The sequence below is a fragment of the Coregonus lavaretus genome (genome assembly GCF_964263955.1).
Source record: "Coregonus lavaretus genome assembly, contig: HAP1_SCAFFOLD_1291, whole genome shotgun sequence".
NCBI classification, from domain to species: Eukaryota; Metazoa; Chordata; class Actinopteri; order Salmoniformes; family Salmonidae; genus Coregonus; species Coregonus lavaretus.
Window position 1 is genome coordinate 30,751 of NW_028158025.1, and position 27,644 is coordinate 58,394.

The 27,644-nt window shown below is 44.8% G+C and overlaps 2 protein-coding genes and 1 pseudogene across 3 annotated transcripts; 1 reads left to right on the top strand and 2 right to left on the bottom strand.

Moving 5' to 3' along the window:
• Window positions 1–27,644, top strand: LOC311124523 (solute carrier family 15 member 5-like; the record flags this gene model as incomplete). The annotated part of the gene is made up of 6 exons (XM_084198652.1): window positions 1–63; window positions 1,184–1,382; window positions 1,520–1,706; window positions 1,895–2,083; window positions 23,654–23,785; window positions 27,384–27,644. Coding segments are annotated over 6 exons (913 nt in total), but the record flags the coding sequence as incomplete, so codon positions are not given.
• LOC311124519 (transcriptional repressor CTCF-like) lies at window positions 2,971–4,085 on the bottom strand (annotated as a pseudogene). Its single transcript has one exon. The product of its transcript is annotated as a transcriptional repressor CTCF-like (transcript).
• Window positions 8,129–19,388, bottom strand: LOC311124521 (tripartite motif-containing protein 16-like). Its single transcript, XM_084198651.1, has 6 exons — window positions 18,734–19,388; window positions 18,226–18,321; window positions 10,803–11,036; window positions 10,501–10,660; window positions 10,316–10,375; window positions 8,129–10,079 (listed from the first exon to the last, which is right to left on the bottom strand). Exons 1-6 carry the CDS (start codon window positions 19,313–19,315, stop codon window positions 9,571–9,573), a joined length of 1,641 nt encoding a protein of 546 aa, XP_084054777.1. The 5' UTR covers window positions 19,316–19,388; the 3' UTR covers window positions 8,129–9,570.

Below are 27,644 nucleotides of genomic sequence, written 5' to 3' on the forward strand. Positions count from 1 at the left end.
GTTCTACTGGCTGGTGAACCTGAAGTGGACGGTAGTGTTTCTGGGTATCACCTACATCCAGCAGTCAGTACCAACAACCTGGCTACTGACTGTATGGTCCACAACAACCTCATCTTCAGCTCCAAGAAAGGTAACACAACCTCAACCTCATCTTCAGCTCCAAGAAAGGTAACACAACCTCAACCTCATCTTCAGCTCCAAGAAAGGTAACACAACCTCAACCTCATCTTCAGGTCCAAGAAAGGTAACACAACCTCAACCTCATCTTCAGCTCCAAGAAAGGTAACACAACCTCAACCTCATCTTCAGCTCCAAGAAAGGTAACACAACCTCAACCTCATCTTCAGCTCCAAGAAAGGTAACACAACCTCAACCTCATCTTCAGCTCCAAGAAAGGTAACACAACCTCAACCTCATCTTCAGGTCCAAGAAAGGTAACACAACCTCAACCTCATCTTCAGCTCCAAGAAAGGTAACACAACCTCAACCTCATCTTCAGGTCCAAGAAAGGTAACACAACCTCAACCTCATCTTCAGCTCCAAGAAAGGTAACACATCCTCAACCTCATCTTCAGCTCCAAGAAAGGTAACACAACCTCAACCTCATCTTCAGGTCCAAGAAAGGTAACACAACCTCAACCTCATCTTCAGCTCCAAGAAAGGTAACACATCCTCAACCTCATCTTCAGCTCCAAGAAAGGTAACACATCCTCAACCTCATCTTCAGGTCCAAGAAAGGTAACACATCCTCAACCTCATCTTCAGCTCCAAGAAAGGTAACACATCCTCAACCTCATCTTCAGCTCCAAGAAAGGTAACACATCCTCAACCTCATCTTCAGCTCCAAGAAAGGTAACACAACCTCAACCTCATCTTCAGCTCCAAGAAAGGTAACACAACCTCAACCTCATCTTCAGCTCCAAGAAAGGTAACACAACCTCAACCTCATCTTCAGCTCCAAGAAAGGTAACACAACCTCAACCTCATCTTCAGCTCCAAGAAAGGTAACACAACCTCAACCTCATCTTCAGCTCCAAGAAAGGTAACACAACCTCAACCTCATCTTCAGGTCCAAGAAAGGTAACACAACCTCAACCTCATCTTCAGCTCCAAGAAAGGTAACACAACCTCAACCTCATCTTCAGGTCCAAGAAAGGTAACACATCCTCAACCTCATCTTCAGCTCCAAGAAAGGTAACACATCCTCAACCTCATCTTCAGCTCCAAGAAAGGTAACACAACCTCAACCTCATCTTCAGGTCCGCGCCAAGGAGAACAACGGGGGGCGCTACAGTGAGACGCACATGGAGAACGTCAAGGTCCTGGCCAGGCTCTTTCCCCTGTACCTCTTGCAGATACTGTACCGAGCCTGCATCACTCAGGCAGGTCAATGTAATGGAGAACATCAGGGCTCTACACTGACATGCTTCAAAGGAGATAAAACAGGCAAAGCTATAATGTTTATTTCTGCTCCATAAAGTTGTCCTAGAATCTGTTGTTACCCGGACCTCTAACACAGATTCCATCAGGTTACTACATTCAGACCATGACCTCTAACCTGCACCTGAACAGCTTCCTCCTGCCCATCGGTGCCATGAACGTCATCAGCATCCTACCTCTGCTGCTGCTGGCCCCTCTCATGGAGTGTGTCACCTCCTGCTACCTGTCCATGGAGAAAACACCCTTCTCCCACGCCAGAGTCATCAGTAAGCACACACACACGGCACAGATACACACACAAACATACACAGAGAAAGACACACACACACACACACACACAGACACAGACACAAGTACCATCCTCATCAATGAGCCAGTCAATATTAATGTCTCTCTCTCTCTCCCTCTCTCTCTCTGTTTCTCTCCCTGTCCCCTCCCTCCTCTCCTCTCTCAGTGCTGGGTCATGCGTGTGCGGCCCAGTCTGCCCTGGTAGCGGGCCTGTCTGAGGTCCACAGGAAGGGCTATCCTCTGACGGAGCAGGCCCTGTCAGGGAAGGTGCTCCAGGTGTCCTCCATGACCTGCTTCCAGCTGGCTCCCCAGTACATCCTACTGGGGCTGGCTGAGGCCCTCGTCACCCCTGCCTGTGAGTGACAGAGAGCCAGCACCTTCGGTCAATACTTTTCATATGATTCTCTTCTCATTTGTTTAAATACATTTGACCATCACTTAATCTAACTGCGCTTAATGGTTAATCACTTAACCGGGGGTAACTGTATATGCCATGTACGCATGTTTGTGCATTTGGTTTATAAAAGGGATGTCTAAGCCAGAGAGAGACAGCCGTTTCATGGAACTGCTCGGCTTTCGTTATTAGATAATAAAAGTCTAATTCTTGGATTCACAGGCTCCAGTTTCTTGTGAGATATGTTTGAGTTGACTACTTCATGAGTCATATATATTTCTACAACAGCAGACGGCAAGAAACTGTTGTGTCTAATGAAGTTTGGGCCATCGTTGTTGACCATGTGGTAAACAGAGGCCTTACCATGGCAGAGGCTGCCAGATTAGTTCACCCCAATCTGAAAAGATCAACTGTCAATTCAATCATAAGAACATTTTCTCGAAGAAAACCGGTAAGTCTGCTGGATATGCACTATGCTTTACCATTACATTTACATTACATTTTAGTCATTTAGCAGACGCTCTTATCCAGAGCGACTTACATTAAGTGCCTTAAGGGCACATCGACAGATTTTTCACCTAGTCGGCTCGGGGATTAGAACCAGCGACCTTTCGGTTACTGGCACAACGCTCTTACCCACTAAGCTACCTGCCGCCCCAGACCAAAGCAATTGGAACTTAAACTGTTACAGTGAATGCATGGAAGGATGTGGGTTTGAGAGTGAAAAGAAACACAGATTTGTTAAAAACAAATTATGAAAATAAAGAGTAAAGCGGAGTGGTTTGTAATATGGCAGATCATATGAAGAGGGTGCACTTGAAGGGAAAGGTTGAGAGAAGGGGGAAGTCCTAGAGATGTCTGTGTGGGCATCGGTCCATCATGCTGAGGATCATCTCAGGGGTGAGATCTCCGTTGGACGCAACCTCTGCTACAGGCAGCGCCACCCCTGCCTCTGCCTCCTCTGACTGCTCAACCACCACCTCTATGGCAGCCTGCTCAGCCTCTGGCTCATTCTTCACTATGATGTTCTCTATGGCACCTGTATTCTCATCCTCCACCTGGATGATGGCTGCTGCTGCAGCAGCCTTGCCCTTAGGGGTAGCCTTGCTAGCTTTGGCAGGTGAGGCGGGTTTGGGCGCATCCTTGGGGGGTCTACCGCGTTTTCTCTTCACGGGAGGCTCCACAGGGGCAGGGATAGGCTTGGTGGGTGGAGCCTGCTCCAACTCCATCTCCTCCTCCTCCTCTTCTTCGTCCTCCAGCAGTGCCGCCTCAGCCTCCTCATCCTCTTCATCAATGTCATCCAGCTCAGGATCAGCATTGTCCTCACTGTCGTCGTCATCATCGTCCTTCCTTGAGCGCATCTTCCTCTTCCTCCCACCTCGTCCTCTCTTGGGTGGGGTTCCATTCTCTCCTTCACCAGGATCCCCGTTACAGTTCTCTGCATGTCTGGCCATGGTGTTCCTGCGGGTGAAGGTCTTGCCACACTTTGTGCACACAAAGGCAGTCGGCACAAAGTTGGGGTCATGGTAGCGCCGGAAGTGCATGTCCAGGAGCTGCTTCTGACGGAAGGTCTTCTCGCACTGGCTACAGGAGTAAGGCTTCTCTCTGTGCATCAGCATGTGGCGCTCTTGTCTGACACTGGTCACACTTGAAGCGTTTCTCTTCTGGTGGGACTTCTGGTGCTGGATGAGAGCGTAGCGCTCATGGAACACAGCATCACAGTAACGGCATTTCCTGCCCTGCTCAATGAACCCAGGTCACTCTTGCGGGCGATAACTGTGTCACAGTGGGGGCAGTGGAACTTGGCCACGTTCTCTGTGTGCTTCTGCAGGATGTGCATCTTCATGGTTCCACTCTGGGTGAAACGGGCGTGGCAGATGTAGCATTCATATGGCTTCTCTCCCGAGTGTGTCCTCATGTGTCTCTTCAGGTTGTAGGTGTCTCTGCTGGCGTAGCTGCACATGTTGTAATGCATGTAAATTCACATAACTTGTTCCAGTATTCTTCCAGTATGATCTACTGACAGTATACTCTTGTTCTACCCTCAGAATTGACAGAAGACCCCGTGGTGGTAGTGGTCGTGTGCTGACCGACCAGCAGGAGTGGGCAGTGGTGGAAATGGTGAGGGCCAGGAATGACATACGGCTGTCTGAAATAAAGCAGGCCATTGAGGAGAATGATGACACCTTTGCCAATGTGGCATCCATCAGCCTACCACCAATCACCCGCCTTTTGAAGAGGCACCAGATATCTATGGAACACATTGACATGGAGCCTTCTGAGAGAAACAACTGGGGGCCGAGTATGTTCAGGTACAGCACTATATAAATACACTGTATTACTGTTGCTATTAATGCACATGCTACTTCACAATATCATAATGGAACTATACTGTAAAAAGAACTAACCAAAATATATTTTTAGAGGGTGATGGTGCTTGATGCTGCTGTGAACCATCACTGGTATATCTTTGTTGATGATGCGGGCTTCAACCTGGGCCAAAACTTGGCGCCGTGGGCGGAACCTCATTTGCCAACGGGCGTCCGTCCAAGTGCCTGGACAACGCGGGGGAAACATTTCCAAGTGCAGCAGCTATCTCTGAAGATGGTGTGGTAGGACGTAGACCATTACTTGGATCCTACCACGCTGCACACCTCATTGGGTTTCTCAATGAAATGGAGCAGGCCTGTCAAGGTGAAGGGGTCACCTATGTCATTGTGTGGGAAAATGTCAGGTTCCACCATTCAGAGGTTTCAGGTCGCTCCCTGATTCGTGACCCTATACCAGCCCCCCCGGTACTCTCCTTCCTCAACCTTATTAAATTATTGTTTTCATCATGGAGGTGGAAGGTGTACGATCGCCATCCCCATGAGCGTGCCACCCTCCTTCTGGCCATGGAAGAGGCATGTGATGACATCAATGCAGACCAATGTCAAGCTTTGATTCAACATGCCGAAAGGTTTCTCCAGCGGTGCATGAACAATGAGGACATTTACTGATGTGGATGAGAATTTATGGCCAAATGCTCTAGACAGGCTTGATGCTAATTAATGCGTGCTAAACATTATTTTATTTTCATTCATGTAATGTTTCATTTAAATGTCTTACATCTAATTACAGACAGTACTGTATGTTGCAATTACATCAGAAAAATTAAATAAAATCCCCTTGAATGATTGTAGAGGATGTCATCATTGATCACACCTTTGATTACACATTGGATAGATATCATGGAAATGATAGATTGTCAATGTTGTTGGGTAATGTAAGTGTATTGCCTAATGTAAACTGTCATCTACAGTACTGTAGCATATTACTTTCAGCACTTCTAAGGGTTATTAGAAACAATTATCTTGTAGTGATTGCTATTGGATTAACTGGTAGTTAATGATATATTTTTCAATTGAGTAGTTTTAAGTTGTTTTGGTGATTAAACCAATGCTCTCATTACATTTATATTTTGAATCAATGGTTGTGTGGTGAGAGATGTTTCCAATCCAAATGAATGCACAATGACAGGTTTTGAATGAAAGACTGGCTGCCTTACAAGTGTGACCAGCTTGGAGTTTTATACTAAGAGTTGTGAAAATGTACCACCTGCTTGTGAAAATAGTACCAAAGTGATTAAAACAAAACCGTAATAGGATTTTTTTGGGGGGGGATGAATTGTTAATTGATTTTCAATAAGGAACACTGGAGGGAAAACACAACAGAAGAAAAAGGGGGGACCCAACCACTACAGTGAGGGAAAAAAGTATTTGACCCCCTCTCAAATCAGAAGGATTTCTGGCTCCCAGGTGTCTTTTATACAGGTAACGAGCTGAGATTAGGAGCACACTCTTAAAGGGAGTGCTCCTAATCTCAGCTTGTTACCTGTGTAAAAGACACCTGTCCACAGAAGCAAACAATCAATCAGATTCCAAACTCTCCACCATGGCCAAGACCAAAGAGCTCTCCAAGGATGTCAGGGACAATATTGTAGACCTACACAAGGCTGGAATGGGCTATAAGACCATAGCCAAGCAGCTTGGTGAGAAGGTGACAACAGTTGGTGTGAATATTCGCAAATGGAAGAAACACAAAATAACTGTCAATCTCCCTCGGCCTAGGGCTCCTTGCAAGATCTCACCTCGTGGAGTTGCAATAATCATGAGAACGGTGAGGAATCAGCCCAGAATTACACGGGAGGATCTTGTCAATGATCTCAAGGCAGCTGGGACCATAGTCACCAAGAAAACTATTGGTAACACACTACGTCGTGAAGTATTGAAATCCTGCAGCGCCTGCAAGGTCCCCCTGCTCAAGAATCCACATATACAGTGGGGGAAAAAAGTATTTAGTCAGCCACCAATTATGCAAGTTCTCCCACTTAAAAAGATGAGAGGCCTGTAATTTTCATCATAGGTACACGTCAACTATGACAGACAAATTGAGAATAAAAAAATCCAGAAAATCACATTGTAGGATTTTTTATGAATTTATTAGCAAATTATGGTGGAAAATAAGTATTTGGTCACCTACAAACAAGCAAGATTTCTGGCTCTCACAGACCTGTAACTTCTTCTTTAAGAGGCTCCTCTGTCCTCCACTCGTTACCTGTATTAATGGCACCTGTTTGAACTTGTTATCAGTATAAAAGACACCTGTCCACAACCTCAAACAGTCACACTCCAAACTCCACTATGGCCAAGACCAAAGAGCTGTCAAAGGACACCAGAAACAAAATTGTAGACCTGCACCAGGCTGGGAAGACTGAATCTGCAATAGGTAAGCAGCTTGGTTTGAAGAAATCAACTGTGGGAACAATTATTAGGAAATGGAAGACATACAAGACCACTGATAATCTCCCTCGATCTGGGGCTCCACGCAAGATCTCACCCCGTGGGGTCAAAATGATCACAAGAATGGTGAGCAAAAATCCCAGAACCACACGGGGGGACCTAGTGAATGACCTGCAGAGAGCTGGGACCAAAGTAACAAAGCCTACCATCAGTTACACACTACGCCGCCAGGGACTCAAATCCTGCAGTGCCAGACGTGTCCCTCTGCTTAAGCCAGTACATGTCCAGGCCCGTCTGAAGTTTGCTAGAGTGCATTTGGATGATCCAGAAGAGGATTGGGAGAATGTCATATGGTCAGATGAAACCAAAATAGAACTTTTTGGTAAAAACTCAACTCGTCGTGCTTGGAGGACAAAGAATGCTGAGTTGCATCCAAAGAACACCATACCTACTGTGAAGCATGGGGGTGGAAACATCATGCTTTGGGGCCGTTTTTCTGCAAAGGGACCAGGACGACTGATCCGTGTAAAGGAAAGAATGAATGGGGCCATGTATCGTGAGATTTTGAGTGAAAACCTCCTTCCATCAGCAAGGGCATTGAAGATGAAACGTGGCTGGGTCTTTCAGCATGACAATGATCCCAAACACACCGCCCGGGAAACAAAGGAGTGGCTCAAGAAGAACCACATTAAGGTCCTGGAGTGGCCTACCCAGTCTCCAGACCTTAATCCCATAGAAAATCTGTGGAGGGAGCTGAAGGTTCGAGTTGCCAAACGTCAGCCTCGAAACCTTAATGACTTGGAGAAGATCTGCAAAGAGGAGTGGGACAAAATCCCTCCTGAGATGTGTGTAAACCTGGTGGCCAACTACAAGAAACGTCTGACCTCTGTGATTGCCAACAAGGGTTTTGCCACCAAGTACTAAGTCATGTTTTGCAGAGGGGTCAAATACTTATTTCCCTCATTAAAATGCATATCAATTTATAATATTTTTGAAATGCGTTTTTCTGGATTTTTTTTTTGTTATTATGTCTCTCACTGTTCAAATAAACCTACCATTAAAATTATAGACTGATCATTTCTTTGTCAGTTTGCAAACGTACAAAATCAGCAGGGGATCAAATACTTTTTTCCCTCACTGTAACATTACAGTATGATATTCTAATGAGGCAACCACTAACATTACAGTATGATATTCTAATGAGGCAACCAATAATACTACAGTATGATATTCTATAATTTTAATGAGGCAACCACTAACATTACAATGATATTCTAACGAGGCAACCACTAACATTACAGTATGATTTTCTAATATTCTAATGAGGCAACCACTAACATTACAGTATGATATTCTAATATTCTAATGAGGCAACCACTAACATAACAATATTCTAATGAGGCAACCACTAACATTACAGTATGATATTATAATGAGGCAACCACTAACATTCCAGTATGATATTCTAATATTCTAATGAGGCAACCACTAACATTACAGTATGATATTCTAATGAGGCAACCACTAACATTACAGTATGATATTCTAATGAGGCAACCACTAACATTACAGTATAATATTCTAATGAGGCAACCACTAACATTACAGTATGATATTCTAATATTCTAATGCCAGTGAGCAAATCTCCAATCTCCACCCTATTCCCTATGTAGTGCACTACTTTAGATCTGGTCAGAAGTAGCCTAGTGCACTACGTAGGGAACAGGGTGTCATTTGGGCCAGAGCCAGTAACTCCCCTGGGTATGAATTGTCTCTCTATCTTATCTGTCTTCTATATTATGTTCTCCTCTCCTCCTCTCTTCTCTCCTCTATTCACTCTATTCTATCATCCACACCACATGCCAGCTTCAACACAATCCATTTACAAGTTAAAGACACACCTTGGAATAAATAGCAAAGGAAAACTACTACTAGATGGATTTTTTATTTCCCATCACCATGAATCATATTTAATAACTGAACAGTAGCAGACCTAACTTCATCTGTTCCTGACTCTGGGTAGTGGATTAAAAAGACCATCAATCTCCAATGATATTAAAGTACAATTCTGAACATTACTGATATACTGAGTGGCAAGTCAAGATATCTGCTGTTTTTATTGTTTGGTTAATATCACCACCTGCTGGACAGGTTTAATGTTGCTTGACTGAGCAGTATGGGAGAATAAAAGATGCCAAATTTAGGGCCGGTTTCCCAGACATCTCCATTGAACATGCTTTTTAGTCTAGGACTAGGCTTCATCTGTGTCCGGGAAACCGGCCCATATAGTTCAATTAGCAAGTAAGTAACACTACCTGTTCCATGATACTGAGGAAAATTACATTGAGACAGAGAACCAATTGAGAAAACATTTCAATGGTTCTGAATGACAACCAACATACATTAACAGCATACATCATGATTAATGTAAATGTATAAGATTAAAACGTTGCACTTACAAATAATATGAATGCATTGAATTGTAATGCATAACATCTTCTGAAGATCAAATCAATCAAATCATTGTACATAAAAACAGAGCAGAATGAATCATCACATCTGGGGACCATCACCACCAGCATGACTAGTATCTATTTGGACCCTACTACAGTTTAACCAGCTCAGCTATAGACTACACCAGCATGACTAGTATCTATGTGGACCCTACTACAGTTTAACCAGCTCAGCAGTACCATAGAGATTAAACCCAGGATAGAGGGGCTGAGTGAATGTGGTCTGGACTCTGTGGAGGAGGGTCATTGTGTCAGAGACACTGTAGAAGGACAGAGTACCTGCCTTGTGATCCAGGTACACTCCTATTCTGGAGGACTGAGGGCCTGATACGTTTGTCCCAACATTATTGTGTCTGAAACAATAACCACCACTATAGTACTGTAAACTCCAGGACTTGTTATCGCGTCCAAATCCACCATCTGTCCCTGTTCTGCTGATGTCTTTATATGAGACTGCTGTAACACGCCGCCCACTCCACTCCACCTCCCAGTAACAGCGTCCAGACAGACCCTCTCTACACAGAACCATCAAGTCGTTTGTGAATCTGTCTGGATGAACAGGATATGGTTGGACTTGGCCTGTATAGGTCACCTTTCTGTTCCCTTCAGAGAGAGAGAGGTGTGTGCCTGCTGTGTTTGGGTCCAGTGTGAGCTGACAGGAATCTGGGAGAAGAGCAGAGCAGAGACCAATGAGGGGAGTTAGAACAATAAGTGAAGTCAGATACTGTATCTACCCTGTCTTTGATTAGAGCACAGCAGAGATCAAATCAGAGAAATATGAGGAGTCAGATAGATACCCAGTCTTTGATTAGATCTACTAATGCTATATATTTCTAGAGGGATTGTTAGGAGTGTCAGTAAAAAGAGACTGTTAGTTACTTCAGAATAAAGAGACTCACATTGTAAGAACTGTTCTCTGGTCTTGGGCTCTGGAGGCAGTACAACATCCACTATATTCACTACAGACACACAAACACATTCACAGAGAGAGGGAATGTTATCATCATACCATATTCCACATGTATATGACTAGTAGGGAACTTTCAATGGTCTAAAGTTGATGTTCTTATTATTTTCAACACACCTGTAGTGGAGATCTTGGTCCATTCTCCTTTAAGGACGTCTTCTAGTTTCTCTCTCAGTTCAGACACAGTCTTACTCACATCTCCAAAGTACTGAAGAGGACGGACAACGATGCTGGGTAAGTCTGAAGATACACTGGTACCGGAGAGAGACTGATAACTCTGGAGACAGAGACAGAGAGAGAGAGAGAGAGAGAGAGAGAGAGAGAGAGAGAGAGAGAGAGAGAGAGAGAGAGAGAGGGAGCAGAACCAAATGATTGAGAGTTTTAATTTCATATCACATGTATCAAGGCAGTTGAGTTACCTGGAGGAAATGGATGTGATCCTCTGTGTGTGAGAGCTGCTCCAGCTCAGTGCTTCTCTTCCTCAGCTCAGCTATCTCCTGCTCCAGTTGCTCCAGGAGTCCTTCAGCTTGACTCACTTGAGCCTTCTCTTGGGCTCTGATCAGCTCCTTCACCTCAGAGCGCCTTCTCTCAATGGAGTGGATCAGCTCAGTAAAGATCTTATCACTGTCCTCCACTGCTGCCTGTGCAGAGCGCTGTTGAGAGAGAGAGAGAGACTGACTTGTCTTACTTTAATGAGCCATCCTCATTACACTAACACCCCCACCCCTAAAAGCACATTGCGTGCCACCACAACCTCCACACAATCACATTATCCAGTACCCAACACCACAGTACAATACACCAACCAGCACCACATTCCAACCGTCCATCCAACCCCTCCTCTCCAGCCGTACAGACAGCCCCCCTGAGCCCCCATACCTCCTGAAACATCTCCACACTGTTGATCATTTTGTACAACTCAAACTCAACCCTAAGGCGTCAACAGTAATGGCATTACCCTGGCAACACAGAAAAAACATGATGAACAGTCTGTCATTGCAGAAAACGGACACCCCTCCCCAACTCCCAGGTCAACCCGAGCCAACCAGCTATTGGTGTCCAGGGCTCCATGTAATACCCTCCACTGGACGACCCCTGACCTTTCCAGCACTGGGAGCTTATAGAGCACCCTCCACCTATACCCTGCCATGCTCTCAGCCCCCACAACCCCCTGCCACTGATGCCCCTTCACTCCCACTAAGCTCAGAGTGTTAAAAGTCAGTAAGTCCTCCAGACTCTCCTGCCAGTCCCCAGTCTCTGCTGTCACTTGCAGTGGTGGAAACGGTGGTGGCCCCTCAGGCTGCTCCAGCCCTCAGTACTGCAGCATAGAAATCAGAGACCCCTGCTGTATTGAGTCTCTCCGGCCGCATGGTCTCTCCTATCATTGCTACGCAGACGACACACAATTAATTTTCTCTTTTCCCCCTTCTGATAACCAGGTGGCGAATCGCATCTCTGCATGTCTGGCAGACATATCAGTGTGGATGACGGATCACCACCTCAAGCTGAACCTCGGCAAGACGGAGCTGCTCTTCCTCCCGGGGAAGGACTGCCCGCTCCATGATCTCGCCATCACGGTTGACAACTCCATTGTGTCCTCCTCCCAGAGTGCAAAGAACCTTGGCGTGACCCTGGACAACACCCTGTCATTCTCTGCTAACATCAAAGCGGTGACCCGATCCTGCAGGTTCATGCTTTACAACATTCGACCCTACCTTACACAGAAAGCGGCACAGGTCCTAATCCAGGCACTTGTCATCTCCCGTCTGGATTACTGCAACTCGCTGTTGGCTGGGCTCCCTGCCTGTGCCATTAAACCCCTACAACTTATCCAGAACGCTGCAGCCCGTCTGGTGTTCAACCTTCCCAAGTTCTCTCATGTCACCCCGCTCCTCCGCACACTCCACTGGCTTCCAGTTGAAGCTCGCATCTACTACAAAACCATGGTGCTTGCCTACGGAGCTGTGAGGGGAACGGCACCTCCTTACCTTCAGGCTCTGATCAGACCCTACACCCAAACGAGGGCACTACGTTCATCCACCTCTGGCCTGCTAGCCCCCCTACCTCTACGGAAGCACAGTTCCCGCTCAGCCCAGTCAAAGCTATTCGCTGCTCTGGCACCCCAATGGTGGAACAAGCTCCCTCACGACGCCAGGACAGCGGAGTCACTGACCACCTTCCGGAGACACTTGAAACCCCACCTCTTTAAGGAATACCTGCAATAGTATAATAGTTATCCTTCTACCCCCCCTTTACTACCACTGTCTTTTGTCTAAACTAACACCTGACTTATTTCACCTGCTAGCACTGACTTGTTTAAAGAAATGTACTTATTGTGATTGAGATGTAGTTGTCCCACTGGCTATCCTAAGTTGAATGCACCAATTTGTAAGTCGCTCTGGATAAGAGCGTCTGCTAAATAACATAAATATCAAATGTGCATGAAGAGCTGCTGATCCAGACCCAAACCACCAGCCCTCCTCAACAGAGCACATGCTGGTTCCCTCCAGCCCACCTCCGAAGGGTACAGTAGCAACACACGTCTTGTCCAATAATTTCCCAGACCTTTTAAAAAAAAATCAGAGGCAGACCGTCTGAGAGATGGCAGCTGAGAGTTTGTGAAAGGCCAGGGAAATGTCAATTTGATTTCTCTGTGACAGAGAGAGTTTGGAAAGGTCTGTGAGCAGAACCTGAGAACACCCAGGATCACAGAGTTCTGACCTCTATAAATCAGAGTACAACTCCACAGCCGCAGCCTCATCTCCCCACAACAGAAGTTACCCACCCATCAGGCTCCCTCCTCTCCCCCACAACAGAAGTTACTCCCCCTTCTGCTGTCCCCACCTCTCCCAAAAGCCTTGGAAGTTTGAGCAAAAAGTGACATCTTGGAAGAGCTTTACATGGAATTTCCAATAGGACACCTGCCTGGGCCCTGGTGAATCAGAACTGTACTAGGTGCAGACACATTTTGGAAAGCAAAGACAAGGAAATTGATTTTTGCTCTAACCACTAACAACCTACCCTTACACACCTCTTTTGCTACCCCTGCACTAAGATTTCTGCCATGGCTCAGCACCTGCGCCCCCTTCCACCAGACCCCCAATACACTTCATTCATCACATCACTGTGTGTCTCTTGCAAAAAAAATCACGTTTAAATGTTTTTGTTTGACATATTCCCCCAGTCTCTGCCGCCGTTCATGTTAAGGAAGTCTAACCGTGAAATCTCCATAAGAGGTGGGAGGGAAATCACCACAATCAGAAACCAGTAGAGAAGCCCATAAAGCCGCCATGCCAGAAAAAACCATCCATTTAAGCAGATTCTGAAGACATGCCCTTAAGAACCCATGACCCATTTTCTCAGCCTATACCGCTTCCTGGGTGAGAGGACACTAAACCCCTCATTCTTCATCAGGTGTTGTACTGACCTTACAAACCTTCCAGGATCAATCAAATAAGACTCCAGCAGAACCTTCTTTTTCCCCTTTAGTCTCCATCAGGAACCTAGAAAGTTCTCTCACCGTATATACTGGGCCCTCAGCCTGACTGTCTGTCAGCTCTGGATCCAATGAGCCGTCTGAAAACGAGACCGCCTTGTCCTCCGCTCCCGCACACTCACCTTCCCCCTCTTCCTCTTCCTCCATTGGCACGGTACCGTCCTCCTCCTCCCCAGTCTCTGCCCCCCTGCACTTCCCCCCTGATCAGAGCCTCTTCCCCAATGACAGGCAATATTTCCTGGGATGAGCCCACCAAGCCTTCGCCCACCGGAGTCTCTGTTACTACAGAAACCTGCCTCAGCTCATGTAGCCCAGCTGCAACCCTCCCCACCACCGCTTTCTCCACGGCCTGCGCACCACCTCTTGGCCATGCACTACTACCGTGTAGCTCAGTTGGTAGAGCATGGCGCCTGCAACACCAGGGTTGTGGGTTCGTTTCCCATGGCGGGACAGTATGAAAATGTATGCACTCACTAACTGTAAGTCGCTCTGGATAAGAGCATCTGCTAAATGACTAAAATGTAAAAAATGTACTCTCCTCCCTCCTGGTCCCCCCGCCATTTATTTTGCAATTCTGAGTAATCACTACTTTAGTACGGATTAGTAAGGAAAAACACTTTATTCAGTACTGCTGCAGTTGCTTAATAATTCCAATAGATGGCAGCATAAGACCATGAATGACATTTCAGAAGATTAGTTTAGTTCTCTCCCTGGATACACCACCACTCCACCTCACAGGAAAACTCATGCCTGAGCTTTTTACTGTCCCTTTCCACACTGCTAACGCAAGAGGAAGGACTGAAAAAGCATTTAACACATTACTGTGAAGTAATATAATGATGATTCATGTTTATTATTACCTGTTTTTATGGTCATGTTTTGAAATTATACTTCATTACTATAATGATTATCAATACGCCTGAACATTAATTCAGTCACCTCTGGTCGACAAAAACGTATTTTCCTAGTACATTTATTGTAAAATTCATCAACCAGCATCGAGCACTCTGCCTTCTCACGCAAGCGAGGGGCATGTTGAGGTAAATATGCTAACCGCGACGGTTGCATTATGTAATTTATTGGTGGGCTGGAAGATGCAGTGTTTTTTCTTTTCTATTCAGAGGCTATTTACTCCAAATATGAGATAATTTTATATAGAAGGTTTTTATAATGCATGTTTACTAGGGTTGAGGTTAGCGCATCTGAGTAGGGATTATTTGGGTTCAATACCTGTCCTACATATCAATCATATTGCTGCTTGTAGCCTATAACTGATGATCCCCACACTAGAAACACCGAAAACTATCTGTGCTAGCAAACCCTGTGTTCCACCCCTCCCCTGTGTAACCTTGAGGTTTGTTAAGAAACAAACATTTGTCTACGAAAAGAGACATGTTTAACGGATTCCGCTTGGCACCCAGCCGAGAGCACACGAAAACCACTTGCAAAATTACCAAAACTAACCAACTACTTGCGGTCTGTTCGTAAGTAATAAACGGAGGCAGATTAGCCACCACAACTCTTGTCGAAAGAGGCGACATCTGCACCAACACACCCCTCACAAAAATCCCACTCACAACAAGACAAACCTTTTTCATTAACACAACCACCGCCTTGTTCATTCTGGATGCAGAGTCCAGATGTTCCGCTCCAACCTGTTCGCCGACCATGAGCAAAACTTCCTCCACACCTTTCTCCGGAACGCACCCGAAGCGACAGCGTTTCTTCTCCACTCGGTTGAGGCCATCACGCCGCCCTAACAAACTACCCCTACTCCCCACTCAACTCTAAACGATAAACAGTGGAAACTAATAAACAAACCCTCCACCATCAGAAAATAAATTCATTAAATACGCAAGAACCAAAAGAAAAAAGAATAGTAGCCCTCCTCACGAACCACAAATCTCTCACGCAACCAACTTCTTCTTCTATGATATAATGGCGGTCCACAAACCAACGTTAAAGGTGCATGCCGCCACCTACTGTGCTGGAGTGTGTGGTCAATCACGGTTTCCAACATTTCTAAATCCTCCTACCTAACTCAGTACTTCTGAGAAAATAAAGAAGAGCCCTACTAACTTCTAATAGACCCTCCCCCATCCCCAAAATCCCTTCCAAACCCCCCCAACCCCGTCCAACCTCAATGACCCTACACTTCAATCTTTCCCTCTCTTCAACATACTTACAACAATATAACAACACATGCTCCACCGTTTCATCGACTGTACCTTCCAGACACAAAGCATTCACATGCTTGCCAACCAGATGTAATGACGAGTTCAATGTACAATGTCCTAAGCGCAATCTAGTAAACACCACATCTTCCTTCCTAATCTGACCTTTGAATTTTGGTCCATCGACCTTTCTCCCAACTGGACTATAATATAACTCTATTTTACTTTGTGATACAAAATGGGAAAAGGGGAAATTATAATAATACAAAAAACACCCTTCCAACTAACCCTACACTCATTAAATACCCACTACCCCATTCCACTACTTTAACCCTATCTGCTCCTGCACCATGCCAACGGCCTGGGAGGACGGAACACCACCACTCAACACACCCTGTAACTCCTCTGAAGTCTAATCTTGTATGCCCAAATAGTTATCTGCAGCTGCCACCACAACATCTATTTTCTGTGATTTACATTCAATTTCATTCAATTTCTGCTCTACAGTTGATAACCATTGCTATGAACGCTAAGAAGCTAACTTTCCATATATCACTCGTTGGCCTATCCCTCTGTGCTGGCACAGATCTACTACTCACAGGGATCCTCTCAGGATCTCTCACCCTTGACCCATCCTCCTCTACTTCCTTCACTGCCTCAGCATACGACACCTTCTGCACTACTCTGACTCTACTCACCACAACCTGCCTCTCTCGCACCGGACACTTCCGATCCCCAGCAACATGGGCAACCCTCCAGTTGACACACACAACTTTATCCACCGAAACTACACAATCCTCTATCCCATGCCCTCCTGCACACTTCCCACATCTTGGAATCTCCCTCCTACAAACTGCTGCAACATGACCATAAACGTTGCACCTGAATCAGCTCAGTGGATTCGGCACAAAGTTCTAACAGGATAACTGATATATCCTACCATGACTTTGTTGGGTAAAGACTCAAAACTCAAAAGGACTGACAGTGACTCCTCTGTTTCACCACGCTCACCACCAGGTCTGTGTTGCACCAAACGAAACACAAACAAATATCACTACAGGTTACCTTCACTGATTCAACTGCACCCAACTCCTTTCCCACCCACCCTGAAACTACAAATGGATCTGCCAAAAGGTATGGATCCACTTTCTCCAACAATGTATCTCCTACTGCACCAGATTCTTCTTTATCATGTCCATTGATGCCAGGCTCTGGTTCTGAGCTCTTCACCACACCTTCTACCTCACTTAACTCTCCCTCATTCATTTCCATTTCACCTCCTGAACTCAGTCTGGCGAATGGCTCACTCTGTTTGCACTTGAGTTATAACATTTGAAAGTTTTTATTCCTTTGAAGCTTTTGTTAGTGTAATTTTTACTGTTCATTTCTGATTGTTTATTTCACTTTTGTTTATTATCTATTTCACTTGCTTTGGCAATGTAAACATATGTTTCCCATGCCAATAAATCCCTTTGAATTGATTTGAATTGAGAGAGAGAGAGAGCTTCATGTTAATGTATAGGGGACATGAGTCAGTCATGATTTCTCAAGGTTTTGTGATGAGGTAGCCCCAACTGCAACTTCAAAATCTGTGTCGGCCTTTGGCCCGATAAGGAATGCCCACTTGGTGAAACGGTCAAGATGTTGGTTTCTCCTGTGGTTGACCCGGGTTCATATCTCACCAGTGACATTTACATTTTAGTCATTTAGCAGACGCTCTTATCCAGAGCGACTTACAGTTAGTGAATACATTTTTTATTTTTTATTTTTTATTTTTTATACTGGCCCCCCGTGGGAATTGAACCCACAACCCTGGCGTTGCAAACGCCATGCTCTATCAACTGAGCTACATCCCTGCCGGCCATTCCCTCCCCTACCCTGGACGACGCTGGGCCAATTGTGCGCCGCCCATGAGTCTCCCGGTCGCGGCCGGCTGCGACAGAGCCTGGATTCGAACCAGGATCTCTAGTGGCACAGTTAGCACTGCGATGCAGTGCCTTAGACCACTGCGCCACTCAGGAGTGACATTAAGCAGTCTATTCTCTGAAAGGGGTCCAGACAGCCTGTTCCCAACAGTGGGGTCAGTGGGATTGGATAGGGGCCTCTTTCTCTCTCTCTCTGACTGGAGTAGAGAAGTGAAATGGTGTGTCTCCTCTGGTCAACAATACTCACCTTGAGAGACTCCACAGCCTGTTGGAGCTCCTCCAGCTCCTTCTCTCTCTCCTGGAATCTCTGCTGGACTTTCTGCTGACTCATCCCCAGCTGCATCTGTGGAGAATCACTCTTCAATGAGCTACCAAGCTTTATTTGTCCAGTAGATCAATAGTATAGTAATGGGACATAGGGCCCATAGAAGATAGGGATTAAAATGTTGAGGAAGTGTCTGTGTGAAATTATATTATTATATTGTTATGTGAAAGATTATAGTTTTAACAGTGCACAAAACAGGAGAGCTGATTGGGTGTTTGATAACAAATTACAATGGTGTTTGACTTTAGAAAATGGTGATACATTTGGAGACTCTGGGTTAACATATCTATATAATCAAGGTTTGTGTTCATATTTGTTCTGCCGTGGATCGATATCATTTAATGATCTCATATTCAAACAGCCTTAGTTCCTACTGTATGTTTAATTATTTGTTTATCAGACAGTCACCAACAAGTAGTTCTGGTCTTACCTGTTTCTCAGTCCTCTCTGCTGCAGCTGACACTGTATCATGGCCTTTATGTTCATCCATTGTACACAGCATACAGATACACTGCTGATCGGTACGACAGTAAACCTCCAGCAGTTTGTCATGATGAGAGCAGATCTTCTCCTGTAGTTGTGCGGTGGCTTTGACCAGCTTGTGCTTCTTCAAAGCAGGAGATTCATAGTGAGATTGGAGGTGAGTCTCACAGTAAGAGGCCAGACACACCAGACAGGACATGAGGGCTTTCTGCTTTCTGGTCCCAGTGCAGAAATCACACACCACATCTCCAGGTCCAGCATAGCACAGAGCAGGAGGGGGAGCAGCCTGGAGTCCTGTCTTCTTCAGTTTCTCCACCACCTCAGCCAGCACGATGTTTCTCTTCAGAACAGGCCTTGGGGTAAAGGTCTGTCTGCACTGTGGACAGCTGTAGACACCTTTCAGATCATCCTGATCCCAGCTTTCTTTAATACAGCCCATACAGTAGCTGTGTCCACAGGCAGTAGTCACCGGATCCTTCAGTGGATCCAGACAGATGGAGCAACAGAACAGTTCCTGATTCTCTGCCATTTTGGTGCTCTCTCCCGTAGGTTAAGCAATGGCAGTGTCAAAGATTACTTTCGGTTTCATGGAACTCTACACCAGAGGACAGGGAGGGGCTTCCTACTTGACTGTGTACTCTGTATGTAGAGGGGGTGTGGTTTCTTTGATAAGGAAGTGTGACAGAGGTTTGGGTAGTAGGCAGAGATGGTTAGTATTTATGTTTGAAATACATATTTTAATTACTTCTGAATATTTTGTCATTTGAATTACACTGGGCTGAACTACACTCCAATGCATTTTGTATTTTGTACTTTCAGAATACTAAATCGTTTTCTATGCCATTTTTTATAGCGGTTCACATCTTGTGGCCCCCCCTTTCACCCTGCAATGGTATCAGAAGTCTGATAGCACTATGGTGTGATAATAACATCTGCTAAATGAATTACATATAAATGTATATGGGAAAATGTTGATAAATACTTTTTTGAGGGAAAATGTACTTGATACGATTGTAATATATTGTTGTCTCACCTAGCTGTCTTAAGATGAAGGCACTAATTGAAATTCGCCCTGCTAAATGACTAAAATGTAAATGTAAAAATGAATAATTGCAAAGCATCCTGAGTATTATTCAAAAGAGCTCCGCCCCGAAACAAGGCCAAAAATAATACCCAGTGTGCTTTGCAGTTAATTTCTTATGTTCATTTTCACATATACATTTACATTTGAGTCATTTAGCTTATCCAGAGTGACTTGCTCAACTAAGGTAGATAGCAAAATACAGTATCACTGTCATAGCAAGAAAAAAGGTTTTGTCACTGTTTCTGAGAATGTTGTTGGTGTTCGGATCGGTTACTTGCAAATGTGTTTTTGTATTTAAAATGAATACATTACATTGAATGAAATACATTACAAAATACAAGTATTTAGTAGTTTATTTTGATACATTGATCTTGATGGTATTTTGTATCTGTATTTTGTAGTTTAATCCCATCCCTGGTAGTAGAATACTCTGTCTGCAGGGGGTTTTCAGGACCAGGACACTGGAGGCAAAGGACCGGTTTAAACAGGAAAATGTCCTGGAGTTTTATTAAAAATAAATGTTTCACAAATCACTTTGAAAAGGCATTGAAAAGGCAAAATAAAATACCTATCTCTCCTCAGAGCATAATTACTGGGCAATCACTTACTGTCACAAACGAGACTCCCGCTGTTCCTCCTGCTCACCACCAGAGGGAACCCTCTCCTGAGTATTAAACCCCTGAACTACATTTCCCACATACCTGGCTCTGATTACCGTTGCACCTGACTCCCATCAGTAGACTATTTAGGTGCTCTCAAACTCTCTCTCTTTGCGAAGTCTTGTTTACCCTGGTGATCATTTCTGAGCGTTTTCGCTTGTGTCTGTCTGCCCGTGGATTTACTCTGGACTGTTTTCCCTCCGTGATTCTTTGCTGCCTGCCCTGGACTATATTCTTTACTGGACTGATTTTTGTAAGCTTGCTGCCTGCCTTGACCTTATGCCTGTACCTGGTTTACGAGTTGCCTTATCCCTACTGTTGTGTCTGCTGGCGATTGACCCTGTTTGTACGACCCAGATTGTAATAAAACTGCAAATGGATCCTCACTCTCCTGGAGCGTCATTACACTTACAAACTCAAGAGATCAGGGTGTTGTTTCAGTTCTCGGAACAGGGTTCTGAGAACTGACACATCTCAGTTTTCAACCCTAATGCTGAGCTGTTGTGACTTCTATCTCAACAACAGGATGCTGCGCCTCACCCAGAAGCTCTTTTGGCACTCCGCCTAGAACAGTTGGTTTAGACAGAGGATCAACAACAGGATGCTGCGCCTCACCCAGAAGCTCTTTTGGCACTCCGCCTAGAACATTTGGTTTAGACAGAGGATCAACAACAGGATGCTGCCCCTCGTCAAGAAGCTATTTTGGCACTCTGCCTAGAACATTTGGTTTAGACAGAGGACCAGAAAGAGGAACTTGTGCGACACACTGTTCTAATGAAGTTTTACTGGCAGAATGTTTTCTTCATTATATCTTCTTCACACAATAACTTACGTTTAGTACCTTTAAGACTAACTGTATGTCATCTTCCTTAATTACCTTGTACCTAAGTCAATTTCTGTCACCACAAATGTTATCCACAAGTTCATCTGACTGGGGAAATAAATATAGGGCTTCATTGACAACATCCTGAAGTATCCCTTTAAGAACAAAACTATAACTGAAATGTCTTTGGCCACCATACCAATCAAAACTACATCAAAAGAGTTCATCAAGAGGTCCATAGTCTTTGAGATAGTGGCTGGGTTGGAGACCCCACCAGCCACATGGTGGCTCACCAAACGGGCATAGAAAGTTGACTGCAGCAAGGTGTACTGCTTAACTAGGATGTGGCCCTAATTGGAGAGTGGCTTTAGGGTGGAGTACGCTTCCAACAGCAGGCATTCCCTTCAACATGTTACAGAAGATAATGTGGAGACAGAGATGGGCAGTATCTCTGTTAATACGTATTTGAAATACATATTTCAATGACTTTTGACTATTTTGTCATTTTGTATTGCACTGGCCTGAACCACAATCCTATGTATTTGGAACAAGATACTTTTGAGACCTGTAATTTGTAAAAACATTTTGTTGTTGTAAAATACAACATATTTTTCTATACCATTCTTTATAGGGGTTGGACATTTTGTGTTCCCCTTTCATCCTGCATTGGTATCAGAAGTCTGATGGCACTATGGTTTGATAAAGTGACTAGTAAATGACAGAAATGTGTACTCTGTATGTAGAGGGGGTGTGGTTTCTTTGATAAGGAAGTGTGACAGATTTTTTGGTAGTCGGCAGAGATAGTTTGTATTTATGTTACATGCATTTGAAATACATATATTAATTACTTCTGAGTATTTAGTCATTTGAATTATGCTGGGATGAACTACACTCCAATGTATTTTGAAAATACAAAATACTTTTCTATACCATTGTTTTATAGCGGTTGACATCTTGTGGCCCCGCTTTCACCCTGCATTGGTATCAGAAGTCTGATAGCACTATGGTGTGATAAGAGTGTCTGCTAAATGAACTAAATATACATGTAAAAAAGAACACTTGAAAAATATGCTGGGTATTAAAATAATGAGCTCTGCACCCAAAAGAAGGCCAATAATAATACCCAGTGTGCTTTGCAATTGTTCATTTTTACATTGTCATTTTAGTCATTTAGCAGAGACTCATATCCAGAGAGACTTACCATCAGTACATTCAACTAAGGTAGATGAACAATCTCATATCACAGTCATAGAAAGTTAAAAGCTGTTTTCTTCCGTCACTGAGAATGTTGTTGTAGTGAAGGTGTATACTAGCAAATGTATTTACCTGTATGTATTTGTATTTTATCTACATACAACTACAAAAGTATTTTGTATTTTAGTTTGATACATTAGTCTTTAGAGTATCTGGTATTTTTAACAAGATCCATTTTTGATGTACAGTATATTTTGCCCATCTCTGTGTTGATATATCGTCTCTCAGTGACTAACTGATTTGGTTATGGCTACCTAGATTCATGTGGAGATCACAACACCCTTCTCCCCCGACAGAGTCATCAGTAAGCACACACACGGCACACACACACAGACACACACAGACACACACACGGACAGACAGACATACAGACAAACAGACAAACAGACACAAACACACACACAGACAGAGACACACACACGCACAGACACACACAGACACAGACACATACACGACACACACACACAGACACACACACACAGACACACACACACACACAAACACCCTCCACATCAATGAGCCAGTCAATGTTAATGTCTCTCTCTCTCTCTCCCTCTCTCTCTCTGTTTCTCTCCCTGTCCCCTCCCTCCTCTCCTCTCTCAGTGCTGGGTCATGCGTGTGCGGCCCAGTCTGTCCTGGTAGCGGGCCTGTCTCAGGTCCACAGGAAGGGCTATCCTCTGACGGAGCAGGCCCTGTCAGGGAAGGTGCTCCAGGTGTCCTCCATGGCCTGCTTCCAGCTGGCTCCCCCAGTACATCCTACTGGGGCTGGCTGAGCACGTATTTCTGACACAACTATTGCTGCTACATTGTTCGTACACAGAGACAAACTGGGTTTGAGATTTCGAATGTCAATGGACACCATATGTAGTTAGGATGAAGTTAGAATGTGGAGTTTTGGAACCAACTGCCAACATGGAGGATAGTATTGTGAACTCTGGAAGCTAGGGTTAGGATGCCCCCTACTGGTGTATTAGAGACAGACAAGAGACGTTTGAACCAAATGAATGCTTCTTTCTCTTCCCAGTCTTGATCTCTTCTCTGTTCCAGGCTCTGTGATCTCCTTCCACCTGACACCCAGTCATATCAGAGGCATCTCCCTGCACTTCCTCCCCCTGTCCTACGGAGGGAGCTGTTTCCTGGGAGCCCTCATCATCCAGCTGGTCTACCTACTCTCTGGAGGTAAAGGCTTCACTAACAGATGCATCATCGTAACCATAGAAACTGAAGAGGAACATCCATTCATGTTGGAATGATTGATGGGGTTCTGTCTGCATTATGGTGATTCAGTCCTATGGCCACTGATAGCACTGTTCTCCTGTCCAACTACAGGTAACTTCAATCAATCAATCAATCAATTTTATTTTATATAGCCCTTCTTACATCAGCTAATATCTCGAAGTGCTGTACAGAAACCCAGCCTAAAACCCCAAACAGCTAGTAATGCAGGTGTAGAAGCACGGTGGCTAGGAAAAACTCCCTAGAAAGGCGAAAACCTAGGAAGAAACCTAGAGAGGAACCAGGCTATGAGGGGTGGCCAGTCCTCTTCTGGCTGTGCCGGGTGGAGATTATAACAGAACCATGCCAAGATGTTCAAAAATGTTCATAAGTGACAAGCATGGTCAAATAATAATCAGGAATAAATCTCAGTTGGCTTTTCATAGCCGATCATTAAGAGTTGAAAACAGCAGGTCTGGGACAGGTAGGGGTTCCATAACCGCAGGCAGAACAGTTGAAACTGGAATAGCAGCAAGGCCAGGCGGACTGGGGACAGCAAGGAGTCACCACGGCCGGTAGTCCCGACGTATGGTCCTAGGGCTCAGGTCTCTCAGTTGGCTTTTCATAGCCGATCATTAAAGAGTTGAAAACAGCAGGTCTGGGACAGGTAGGGGTTTCGTAGCCGCAGGCAGAACAGTTGAAACTGGAATAGCAGCAAGGCCAGGCGGACTGGGGACAGCAAGGTGTCATCATGCCCGGTAGTCCTGACGTATGGTCCTAGGGCTCAGGTTTTCAGAGAGAAAGAGAGAACGAGAGAATTAGAGAGAGCATACTTAAATTCACACAGGACACTGGATAAGACAGGAGAAGTACTCCAAGTATAACCAACTAACCCCAGCCCCCCGACACATAAACTACTGCAGCATAAATACTGGAGGCTGAGACAGGAGCGGTCCGGAGACACTGTGGCCCCATCCGAAGAAACCCCCGGACAGGGCCAAACAGGAAGGATATAACCCCACCCACTCCGCCAAAGCACAGCCCCCGCACCACTAGAGGGATATCCCCAACCACCAACTTACAATCCTGAGACAAGGCCGAGTATAGCCCACAGAGGTCTCCACCACAGCACAAACCAAGGGGGGGGCGCCAACCCAGACAGGAAGATCACGTCAGTAACTCAACCCACTCAAGTGACGCACCCCTCCCAGGGACGGCATGAAAGAGCACCAGCAAACCAGTGACTCAGCCCCTGCAACAGGGTTAGAGGCAGAGAACCCCAGTGGAGAGGGGAACCGGCCCGGCAGAGACAGCAAGGGCTGTTCGTTGCTCCAGCCTTTCCGTTCACCTTCACACTCCTGGGCCAGACTACACTCAATCATATGACCTACTGAAGAGATAGATCTTCAGTAAAGACTTAAAGGTTGAGACCGAGTCTGCGTCTCTCACATGGGTAGGCAGACTGTTCCATAAAAATGGAGATCTATAGGAGAAAGCCCTGCCTCCCGCTGTTTGCTTAGAAATTCTAGGGACAATTAGGAGGCCTGCGTCTTGTGACCGTAGCGTACGTATTGGTATGTACGGCAGGACCAACTCGGAAAGATAGGTAGGAGCAAGCCCATGTAACGCTTTATAGGTTAACAGTAAAACCTTGAAATCAGCCCTTGCCTTAACAGGAAGCCAGTGTAGGGAAGCTAGCACTGGAGTAATATGATCAAATTTCTTGGTTCTAGTCAGGATTCTAGCAGCCGTATTTAGCACTAACTGAAGTTTATTTAGTGCTTTATCCGGGTAGCCGGAAAATAGAGCATTGCAGTAGTCTAACCTAGAAGTAACAAATGCATGGATTAATTTTTCTGCATCATTTTTGGACAGAACATTTCTGATTTTTGCAATGTTACGTAGATGGAAAAAAGCTGTCCTTGAAACAGTCTTGATATGTTCGTCAAAAGAGAGATCAGGGTCAAGAGTAACGCCGACGTCCTTCATAGTTTTATTTGAGACGACTTTACAACCATCAAGATGAATTGTCAGATTTAACAGAAGATCTCTTTGTTTCTTGGGACCTAGAACAAGCATCTCTGTTTTGTCCGAGTTTAAAAGTAAAAAGTTTTCAGCCATCCACTTCCTTATGTCTGAAACACAGGCTTCTAGCGAGGGCAATTTTGGGGCTTCACCATGTTTCATTGAAATGTACAGCTGTGTGTCATCCGCATAGCAGTGAAAGTTAACATTATGTTTTCGAATAACATCCCCAAGAGGTAAAATATATAGTGAAAACAATAGTGGTCCTAAAACGGAACCTTGAGGAACACCGAAATGTACAGTTGATTTGTCGGAGGACAGACCATTCACAGAGACAAACTGATATCTTTCCGACAGGTAGGATCTAAACCAGGCCAGAACTTGTCCGTGTAGACCAATTTGGGTTTCCAGTCTCTCCAAAAGAATGTGGTGATCGATGGTGTCAAAGGCAGCACTAAGGTCTAGTAGCACGAGGACAGATGCAGAGCCTCGGTCTGACGCCATTAAAAGGTCATTTACCACCTTCACAAGTGCAGTCTCAGTGCTATGATGGGGTCTAAAACCAGACTGAAGCATTTCGTATACATTGTTTGTCTTCAGAAAGGCAGTGAGTTGCTGCGCAACAGCTTTTTCTAAAATTTTTGAGAGGAATGGAAGATTCGATATAGGCCGATAGTTTTTTATATTTTCCGGGTCAAGGTTTGGCTTTTTCAAGAGAGGCTTTATCACTGCCACTTTTAGTGAGTTTGGTACACATCCGGTGGATAGAGAGCTGTTTATTATGTTCAACATAGGAGGGCCAAGCACAGGAAGCAGCTCCTTCAGCAGTTTAGTAGGAATAGGATCCAGTATGCAGCTTGAAGGTTTAGAGGCCATGATTATTTTCATCATTGTGTCAAGAGATATAGTACTAAAACACTTAAGTGTCTCTCCCGATCCCAGGCCCTCGCAGAGCTGTGCAGATCCAGGACAGCTAAGCTCTGGAGGAATACGCAGATTCAAAGAGGAGTCCGTAATTTACTTTCTAATGGTCATGATCTTTTCCTCAAAGAAGTTCATGAATTTATCACTGCTGAAGTGAAAGCCATCCTCTCTTGGGGAATGCTGCTTTTTAGTTAGCTTTGCAACAGTATCAAAAAGAAATTTTGGATTGTTCTTATTTTCCTCAATTAAGTTGGAAAAGTAGGATGATCGAGCAGCAGTGAGGGCTCTTCGGTACTGCACGGTACTGTCTTTCCAAGCTAGTCGGAAGACTTCCAGTTTGGTGTGGCGCCATTTCCGTTCCAATTTCCTGGAAGCTTGCTTCAAAGCTCGGGTATTTTCTGTATACCAGGGAGCTAGTTTCTTATGACAAATGTTTTTCGTTTTTAGGGGTGCAACTGCATCTAGGGTATTGCGCAAGGTTAAATTGAGTTCCTCAGTTAAGTGGTTAACTGATTTTTGTCCTCTGACGTCCTTGGGTAGGCAGAAGGAGTCTGGAAGGGCATCAATGAATTTTTGTGTTGTTTGAGAATTTATAGCACGACTTTCAATATAGTCAACTTCTACCCAAACACACTGCATGAAGGGAATCTGGAGCATTTCTTCTTCTTCTTAGCCATGTTGATGACCATAAACACTCGGGTGTTCTGGTGGATATCTTCCAGGTCCAGGATGACAACCTCTCATGTATCAATATAGTCACTGTAGATGAGGCAAAGGACATGAGGATTTTCAGTGATACAAATTTGAGAATTTCCTTGACCCCTTGAGGTGACCTGAACAAAGTATTAATATAGTCTGTGCAGATGAGACAGGT

What these genes read in the sequence shown, in the direction of transcription:
- LOC311124521 (XM_084198651.1), bottom strand. Translation starts at nt 19,315, where the DNA reads ATGGCAGAGAATCAGGAACTGTTCTGTTGCTCCATCTGTCTGGATCCA. An exon ending in CAGAGAGGACTGAGAAACAG is followed by an intron (nt 18,322 to 18,733) that starts GTAAGACCAGAA and finishes GATTCTCCACAG; the next exon opens with ATGCAGCTGGGGATGAGTCA. An exon ending in GACCAAGATCTCCACTACAG is followed by an intron (nt 10,376 to 10,500) that starts GTGTGTTGAAAA and finishes GTGTGTCTGTAG; the next exon opens with TGAATATAGTGGATGTTGTA.